Source organism: Limulus polyphemus, unplaced genomic scaffold, assembly GCF_000517525.1.
Source record: "Limulus polyphemus unplaced genomic scaffold, Limulus_polyphemus-2.1.2 Scaffold8936, whole genome shotgun sequence".
NCBI classification, from domain to species: domain Eukaryota; kingdom Metazoa; phylum Arthropoda; class Merostomata; order Xiphosura; family Limulidae; genus Limulus; species Limulus polyphemus.
The window spans coordinates 4,526-14,903 of NW_013674546.1; the positions used below are offsets into that span (position 1 = coordinate 4,526).

The 10,378-nt window shown below is 36.6% G+C and overlaps 1 protein-coding gene across 1 annotated transcript in view; it reads right to left on the bottom strand.

Annotated features, from left to right (window-relative positions):
* Nucleotides 1-1,096: 1,096 nt before the first annotated feature.
* LOC106475654 overlaps nt 1,097-10,378 on the bottom strand; it is a 17,619-nt gene continuing 8,337 nt past the window's right edge. The window contains exons 5-8 of the mRNA XM_013936334.2: nt 8,266-8,456; nt 5,740-5,827; nt 3,234-3,374; nt 1,097-2,222 (exon numbers count right to left, since the gene is read on the bottom strand). Of these exons, the coding sequence (XP_013791788.2) occupies nt 2,107-2,222; nt 3,234-3,374; nt 5,740-5,827; nt 8,266-8,456 (536 nt within the window). The 3' untranslated portion in view covers nt 1,097-2,106. The remainder of the gene's footprint in view (nt 2,223-3,233; nt 3,375-5,739; nt 5,828-8,265; nt 8,457-10,378) is intronic.

Below are 10,378 nucleotides of genomic sequence, written 5' to 3' on the forward strand. Positions count from 1 at the left end.
GAAGACACCAGAAGACAATCAAAACGGCACATATTTTATTGGTACTCGGTCATCAGATAATAATTAATATTTAATAATTATCACTATTATTAATACTAATAATTAAGATTGTTCTATGAAATCCTTTTTATTCACAGATTTGGATAAGTTCATGTGGTTCAGGTTAATTACCTCACTGGTTTCAAATTAAACTATATTTCACATGGGTATTTTTTTTTTTCGGAGCTATATCGCGCTTATCTGAATTTCAAAAGTATCCATACACTGTTCCAGTGTATCTCTTCTATACAGATGAGAGTGAAGAGCGGACGTAAATTTTATAAACTTTAAAAAGTAAAACGTGGGACTGTGCTATTCATTTTTGTATGTGTGACGAACATTTATAAATCCCGCTTATTAAAACTGGTCATTTATGACAATTAATGTGCTTGAAAGTTCAGGTTTTGGCTACTGAACCCATGTAACTGGCTGTCGAAGGCAAAGGTTTGTTCTGACAAACCATTTCTAACGTGCCAACAAATTCAGCTTCGAGATAACTGGACGCCAGATGGAGACACTATAGTCTAGATTACAAAGTTCATGAACCATTACCATTATTCCCGATATTTATAACAAAAAGCTGGCCATACTACGGAAGTAAATAAGGGCCAAAACATTTCCTCATTGTAAAACAATGTTTTGTTTTAAACTCACGCAAAAAGGGGTTGATTAAAAATGTTGGTGCAAAAAGATTAATTGAAGGAACCCTGGAATAAAAGGATTGAGTGAAGGAACCCAGGAATAAAATGATTGAGTGAAGGAACCCTGGTGAAAAAGGATTGAGTGAAGGAACCCTGGTGAAAAAGGATGAAGTGAAGGAACCCTGATATCAAAGGATTGAGTGAAGGAACCCTGGTGAAAAAGGATGAAGTGAAGGAACCCTGATATCAAAGGATTGAGTGAAGGAACCCTGATATCTAAAAGGATTGAGTGAAGGAACCCTGATATAAAAGGATACCAGGGTTCCTTCACTCAATCCTTTATTCCAGGGTTCCTTTAATCAATCCTTTTTCACCAGGGTTCCTTCAATCACCTTCAATCATTCCTTTTAAACCCTGGAATAAAAGGCTTGAGTGTAGGAACCCTGATATAAAAGGATTGAATGAAGGAACCCTGAGGTAAAAGGAATGATTGAAGGAACCCTGGAATAAAAGGATTGAGTGAAGGAACCCTGGTGTAAAAGGGTTGAGTGAAGGAACCCTGATATAAAAGGAATGATTGAAGGAACCCTGGAATAAAAGGATTGAGTGAAGGAACCTTGGTATAAAAGGATTGAGTGAAGGAACCCTGGTATAAAAGGAATGATTGAAGGAACCCTGGTGTAAAAGGGTTGAGTGAAGGAACCCTGATATAAAAGGAATGATTGAAGAAACCTTGGAATAAAAGGATTGAGTGAAGGAATCCTGGAATAAAAGGATTGAGTGAAGGAACCCTGGAATAAAAGGATTGAGTGAAGGAACCCTGGTGTAAAAGAATTGAGTGAAGGAACCCTGGTGTAAAAGGGATGATTAAAAGAGTCCTGGTGTGTGAATATAGAAGAAGAGCATGGCTTTGACTACGAAAATACTAACATAGAACATACTATCTTAGAACATAGAACATACTATCTTAGAACATAGACCATACTATCTTAGAACATAGAACATACTATCTTAGAACATAGACCATACTATCTTAGAACATAGAACATACTATCTTAGAACATAGACCATACTATCTTAGAACATACTATCTTAGAACATAGACCATACTATCTTAGAACATACTATCTTAGAACATAGAACATATTATCTTAGAACATCATGTTAAGAAGTTGGTCACAACTCCTTCATACAGTAGTCATTCAACCTCTCTGATTATTCAGTAATTCCGAACTGTCACAACAGTACGATGGGATGCACAGAACAATAACTTCAGTAATTCCGAACTGTCACAACAGTACGATGGGATCCACAGAACAATAACTGAGATATCATGGCATTTGTTGAAAAAAAATAATCCTAGTTAAATCCCATTGGGCGCAAGTATACATATTTTTAATTGTTCTAATTGTCCAATTAAAACAAATCACTCCCACTCTCCAACGTACGTTTTTCGCGGAGGATAGTGATGGTAAGATGGCGTTCGAAGCCTACTGTAAACACGGTTGTATTCCTCTTCGCTAGAAACGAGTCCATCAGAACCTAAAATAAAGAAAAATGTAAATTAATCAGGCGAATTTTTATTTACCTAACGTTAAAATAACACCATTAGTATCTTTAAAACTGAAAACAAAATAGTTTAATTTTCTGAAAACGTCAGTAATCGTAATAATGATATGTGACGCTTGACCTCTTACTTAAAAGCCGATTTTTAAAACGTCTTATAACAGAGGCGATAGTAATCAGTTATTTTAGTGCAAAATTGTTAACGAGCTGTCGGTAGCAGAAGAAAAGACTGGTAGACTCCAGTGGATCCATGGTTTGTTTATTCTAGAACAAAACCACATTTAGCTATCTGCTTTGTCCATCGCAGGGAATAGAACCCTGGATTTTAGCGTTGTAAGTACATATACTTACAGCTGTTCCATTGGGGCGGGGGCTAGGGGCTGGAACCATGGGTTCCTCAAACGTAACATTGCGCTCCGTCCACCGTAAGAAAGAACCACGGATTTCTGCGTTGGAAGTCCGTAGGTCCATCAGGGGACAATCAGTAAATTAAAGCCAGTAACAAAGCTTACTACTCATTTGAATTTAATATTGCGTCCCTTTCGCTCTTCAAATAAAACTCAAAATTTAAGACCTGTCAAAGCATAAATTAATTAGGCAGATGAAAACCCCCCTTATAAATAAATAAATAAACCAATCAAACAATAATAATTCAATTACTTTTGTTACAATGTAGGGGACCGATAAAAGTGTGTGCTCATGCGCAGTTGCGACGGCTATTCCGCCAACAACGTGAACCATAAATGCCTCAAAGCACGGCATTACGCCCCCTATCGAGAAAACATGTAACCACTCATCACACTCCATATGACGAAGTCAAAACAAATGTGCATAATAGGTCAATAAAATTCACTCTTAATAATAATACTAGTTTTCAATGCTTGTTGTTAAGCCCAAAGCTACACAATGGGCTATCCGTTTTGTGCCCACTATGAATATCGAAACCCGGTTTTTAGCGTTACAAGGGTATAATTGGTCAACACTTACCATGCGTTGTTGCATACGATGACCGTTCTTGAGATCGTAGAAGACCAAGGTAACTAGCGCTATGGGTTTTCTTGACGAGTTCATGGTCACGCTTGGCAAAGTTGGGAACGCGAGCACGTAGTCCACAGTAGTAGGGATCGTCTGTAAAATATCAATAATATATAAAGGGAAAATTGGTTAAGTTACAATAGTACAGAGAAGTTGTTCCTTTTGGGCTATTTGCGCTCTGTCCACCCCTGAGGAATCAAACCCTGGATTTTAGCGTTAAAAGAGTAGGTAAGCTTACTGTAAATGACTGTTACGAATCTGGTTTCCTCTTGTTTTATTAAATGTTGTCAGATCTAACACTTATTTTTTCTCAGAAACCATTTTTTTTTGCGATGTCAGTAAAACTTTCGCTTTCCTGTTTATCTTTTGATATGGTTTGGAAGTTAAATATGTTTAGAATGCTAATAATTAACGTTTAAATATTAAAACCTACTGTGCTCTCAGCTGGTGAAAAGTTATCGCTATGAGTTTCAAACATGGAACGCAGGGTTTCATTAAGACAACTACGAGACCCCAAACACACACATACATACATACATATACAAGAAAACACTAATATACTAGTTGTATTTCCGCAGGCCCCCCGAAGGTATTCTGTTTCAAGAGTAAATAACACCAAAAGTAAGGGTAACAAATATTTTTATTTCTTGCTTTTAAAGTTCATATGTCATGCTGTGTTGTAGCCTACAGAGTGAATAATTCTTCTCGTGATTCATGGCATGCACACGTTTTGCTGACGTCACGACGTTAAGCGTCCCTTATATGACGTCATTTTAGTGTCGACCGACTGACAGACAACACACTACTGAACAGTGGTAAGAGTGGTTGAAACAGGTAACCCCACCAGGTGGCCTTCGGTCCCCTTTCGGGGAAATTATATATACTCTTCTGTGATTTTCTCTTTTTTGATTAATTTTTTGACCTGTTTCGTGACCTCAAAGGTCACCTTCAGGATGTAATTTTACAGAAAATTTTAATGTCCCATTTCTAATTGCTAGTAATAGTTTTTACGTTTTCACAAACGATTAAAAAAAGAGGTAAAACCGGTACATTTTATGTTATGTGCTTCGTGTTAAGATTTCATGCCTGATTGCCAAGTAAATGCAACATACACACTAGTATGGTAAATATTAGTTACTTAAATTACATAACAAAGGAAAGAGGTTACATAAGAGCAATCCCCTGACAAAGGTTAATCTCGGGCGCGGGCCCCTATGTAGCTGCGGGCACTGGGCAATTGGCCAACTTGCTCGTGCAGTAATCCGTTACTGACATACAAAGTAATTCATTTTTTTTCAAACGCGGGATCAGTCAGTACGCAAGAGAACATACCTGTTTAGAGGCGCAGGAACTTGGTGCCGAAAGCTACTTTCGGGAAGGAACAAGTTATTCTACTCTCAACGTAAAAACAATTTGCAGTAAAATGTTTAAAAAAATAATTTTATTCGAAAACAAAGATTCTCTTAGAAGATATTCGAAATAGAACTACCCCCCCCCCCCATAAAGTAGATACCTACGTAAGGTAGAAGTGGAAGGGAACAAATAAAGAATAATAAGACAAACAAATTTGAAGTTAGGTAGGTTAAATACGACTAAGGATTAATGTGAAATTGGTATGGTGTGTTAGATTACTGCAGGAATGAGTAACAAGAAAGGTTAGTTACACGAGCCCAATCTTGTAGTGCATAACTTTCCGGCATGATGGAGTGATGCAGGAATGAGTAACAGGAAAGGTTAGTTAGATGAAAGTTATGCACTACAAGATTGGGTGGCATGATGGAGTGATGCAGGAATGAGTAACAGGAAAGGTTAGTTAGATGAAAGTTATGCACTACAAGATTGGGTGGTATGATGGAGTGATGCAGGAATGAGTAGCAGGAAAGGTTAGTTACACGAGAGTTATGCACTACAAGATTGGGTGGCATGATGGAGTGATGCAGGAATGAGTAACAGGAAAGGTTAGTTACACGAGAGTTATGCACTACAAGATTGGGTGGCATGATGGAGTGATGCAGGAATGAGTAACGGGACAGGTTAGTTAGATAAAAGTTATGCACTACAAGATTGGGTGGCATGATGGAGCGATGAAATACTGGGTTAAATGGAGAATTAATGCAGGATTTCTGTATGTCAAAAAATGTTAATTTCGAAGTTGTGAAGAGAAATAATTAGTTATGAAACTTGGTCTTATCGTTATTTCAGAAAGTAGATCAAAGAAGCAACGGAAGGATTAGATTTCTCAAAGACGTGGAATAATTTTTCTCTCTGTTCGGTTTTATTTTTGAATATATTAAATACTTGACCTTGTTAGTGGTAAAAATGTGGTTTTGTGGCAGCGAGAAAAGTGAAGATTTACGTTTATTATAGACAAGAAAATGAAAAACAAATACGGTTACGTTTGGTAAAGTAAAGATAAAAAAAACGGTTTATTACTGGGAAGAAAAGAGTGAGTATTTACCGTGATGTCCTGACTTTTTGCTTCGACTGGACGACTTTACAGGTGGAAGACTGAAATTTTCTTCTTTTTTCTCGTCATCATAATCGGGCTGAAGAGTAAGAAATATTTATAATCTAAATTGTTTGTTAATATGTTTCGTCAATCTGTTATGGACCCTGCACTGGACTGCTACTGACCCACGGCTTACTTAGGCCTACATGTGTTATTGACTTCGGAAACGAGTCGCCTGAAAACATCCTGGTGACGATCATGTATATTAATACAAAAATGTAAAAAAAAATTAATTTTCTTTTTTAATTAAACGATGTTAAAAATTTGATCAACCTAATTTTTGAATATTAGGTTACGTCAAACAATACACTACTTCGTTAAGTTTAGAATATTAGGGTTACGTCAAACAATAAACTACTTCGTTAAGTTTAGAATATTAGGGTTACGTCAAACAATAAACTACTTCGTTAAGTTTAGAATATTAGGTTACGTCAAACAATAAACTACTTCGTTAAGTTTAGAATATTAGGGTTACGTCAAATAAAAACTAAGTCGTTAACCCTGATCTATTTACCGACGGGGCAGCGGTTTTGGATTTTTTTCAAAAACTATTTATCCTTTGAATTGCTTATGGGTCCATAACTTTGTTGTTTTTTAGGGTCCCTAATAAAAAACAGCGACACAAAAATGTAAATAGAAATTCTATCAATATTATAATTAACCACACTAATTATTATTACGGTCCCCTACGTATTATACAAATAAATGAGTTATTTCGCCCAGTTTTTTCGTTAGCTTTATACACCGTATTATCTAAATGTTCTAACAGACAAAAAATATATTTATTTAGTAATATTTGGACCCTATCGGTAATGATCCATTTAAAAACTGGTTGGGAAATTGAGGGTTAAGCCTAACCAATTTTAATTGCGAAATAGTATATTTTAACATCAGCCAAAATCTGGACTCTCTTGATTAACTTTTAACTAAGTGTTATTTTCATCATCGGGGGGGGGGGGGGCTAATCTGGTAAAAATCCAGATTTATCAATTATTACGTTTTTCGATTACTCCATTATTCCATTACGCGAGATAATTTTCAAAACTTCTGATAACGCGGTAATGTATTGGAATATCAATTAAATCTTTTCCATTAAAACAAAAAATGGAAACTAACTTTTACTTACAACGAAAGACGATGTACTGTGTGATCTCTGAAGAAAAACGTTGAATTTAAAATACATAAATTGGCCGGGTGTGACTTAGAGGCTATCTTCTCGAGTTGCGGATCGAATGATCCAGTGCTCGAGACATATTGAGGATGTTTCACACTTTCAATTGTAGGCGCGTTATGAAAGTGACAGTTAATTCCCACTTGCGCATAAGACGCGATTTAGAATGGACATTCCAATTTCGAAATACACATATAAGCAACCATTGTGTATAAAATTACAACAGTTGTTTTATATTTGCATGACTGATATCGGGAGAAGAAGTATTTTAAAGTGAAAACAGGTCTATCGCACTTGGTTTCTCTCTTTTTTTTTTCTCTTAAATAATATCAGTTAATTATCATTCAATACCGTGAGTTGCAAGGTCCAAAGTTCGAGCCGCTAAATACACTCAGCTATGCGAGCGTTATAACTGTGACAGTCAATCCCACTGTTTGTTTTCTTCGTAAAAAGTATTTAATATCAATTATCATTCAATACCATGAGTTGCAAGGTCCAAAGTTCGAGCCGCTAAGTACTCTTAGCTCAGCTGTGCAAGCGGTATAACTGTGACAGTCAATCCCGTTGTTTGATTTCTTCGTAAAAAGTATATAATATCAATTATCATTCAATACCAGAAGTTGCAAGGTCCAAAGTTCGAGCCGCTAAATACGCTTAGCTCAGCTGTGCGAGCGTTATAACTGTGATAGTCAATCCCACTGTTTGATTTTTTTTCGTAAAAAGTACATAATATCAATTATCATTCAATACCCTAAGTAGCAAGGTCGAAAGTTCGAGCCGCTAAATACGCTCAGCTCAGCTTGTATAATTTCGATTCATAAAACAATAGAAACCAAAGATTCACAATAGAAATTACCAATATTCTTTTGAACACAAACTACTCTTTCGACAATAAAGAAGTCCAAATTTATCAAGCAAAGCTATACAATGAGCTAGCTAGCTATCTGTGCTCTGTCCACCGCGGATATCGAGCTATGATTTTAGCGTCATAAGTTCTCAGACTCACCATTGAGCCACCAGGGGGCGCCTGTAATTGCATTTCACCTGAATCAGATTATGAAGGCCATGTTTTCAAAAGTTTAGAGGAATATCTTGAGAGCATTTTTGAATATAATGGAATACCTATTGGATTGGGCTTTTCGATTTAGTTTAAGTTCCAAACGTTATATACTGACTTATAGGGGCGTTGAGAGGGTTTACTTGCCAACAGAATACAAATTAGATATGTTTACAAACAAATCACACGATACTGCTTAACTGTTCCGGTTACAGAAATAATTTTAACAGCTCACATAGATTCTTACCTTAGGCACAGAAATGTGTGATAAGTCACGTGGCGGTAATTTCGGAGGTTTATCACGTGATTCACGTGGAGTGCTTGAAGAACGCGAGGAAGTTCCTGGATGAGGTACACTGTACGGGTCCTCTTCGGGAACAGGAAGTCGAGGACGATCAAATATACTTGTTAAGCTGGGGACACTTTGTTTCTTAGGGACTGCAAAAATAATGACCAATGAAAAGTTGAATTACACAATAGTAAATAGTTGTTGTTGTGTTGTTTTTTTGTAGAAATATCAATGCGTTTACCATTAGGACATTGTCTGTGTGTGTGTGTGTATTAAAGAGGAAAATAATCTATAAACGGCCATAGGAAATTTCTACAATGTGATTATATGTGAAAACAAAGTAGATCAAATAAGGCTTAACGTTCATCCAGCCTAACTTGCATAAAATAGTCTTAAACGTACGTTAGCCTAACTTGCTTAAAGTAGGCTTAACATACAATCTCCTAACTTACATAAAGTAGGCTTAACGCACGTCGGCCTAACTTGCATAAAGTAGGCTTAACGCACGTCGGCCTAACTTGCTTAAAGTAGGATTAACATACATCCTCCTAACTTACATAAAGTACGCTTAACGCACGTCGGCCTAACTTGCATAAAGTAGGCTTAACACACGTCGGCCTAACTTGCTTAAAGTAGGATTAACATACATCCTCCTAACTTGCATAAAGTAGGCTTAACGTACATCCGACTAACTCTCACTCTTTTTATTCAATATATGGTTTCCATGCTACGAAACATAACTTATTTACGATATCTAGTCATTTCGTGGGATAAAACAGTTGGTAAATCATAGTTTATCAAAATCAACACTGATAAAAAAGATCTATTTTTTCAAAAGTGTTCGGGTTGTCGAAACGTTTATTAGGGTCACAGAACTCATTACATCACACTTAAAACACAATTAACACATGACTTAGAAGGAAAATCCATATTTTGTTGGATAAATTTGTATAATTCATGACCGACTACAAGTGTGCGATTATTTAATGGTAAGAAAACAGCTGAAAAAGCATTTATAGCAACTGAAACCGGCAGAAGGAATACATAAAAAATTTCATATTAGAATGACTGAAACATATTTTAATCTGCTTGTTTGTTGTTGAGCACAATGGTGCTTTCTGTGTTGTACTCACCACAGGGATCGAACCATCATTTTTAGCGTTGTTATAAGCCCTCAAACGTACTACTGAGCCACCCCCAGTGATATCATACTTCTGGCGGAACATCTAAGTTAAAACATTTAGTTTGTTTGTTTGTAGTAAAACACAATGGGCTATCTGTGACGTGCCCACTACGGGTATTGAAACCCGATGTTTAACGGCTGAGTCATTAGGGGCCAGCTGGTTCGTTAAAGGCCAATTAGCGAACAGTTTGTACTTGTCACCAAATTAAGTTGAACCTTTGTAAATCGATGAATTAAGCTGAAGGCTTAAAATGCTAAAATTCTGGTTCCGATGCCAGTGTTGGGCACAGCGTAGATAGCCCATTCTGTAGTTTTTACACTGAACAAGAAACAAACTTTACATTTTCCTTGACAATTAGCCAATTGGTCCAAAACAATCCACTACACTAGTATGTACGAGAATAATAATCTGGATATATCGTGTGTACCAAATACGCATGAGCAGATAAGAATCCTAAATACAAATAATAAATTAGGCCTAATTTAGGTAAAGACCAGTAATGTTAAACTTCCCTCATGAAATTTCTCTATACTTGGCCACATCACTACTCTAGATCTTCCCTCATGAAATTCTTTACACTCGGCAAAATCACTACTCTAGATCTTCCCTTATGAAATTCTCCATACTTGGCCACATCACTGCTCCAGATCTTCCCTCATGAAATTATTTACACTCGGCAAAATCACTACTCTAGATCTTCCCTTATGAAATTCTCCATACTTGGCCACATCACTGTTCCAGATCTTCCCTCATTAAATTCTCCATATATAGCCACATCACTGCTCCAGATCTTCCCTTATGAAATTCTCCATACTTGGCCACATCACTACTCCAGATCTTCCCTCACGAAATTCTCCATACTTGGCCACATCACTACTCCAGATTTT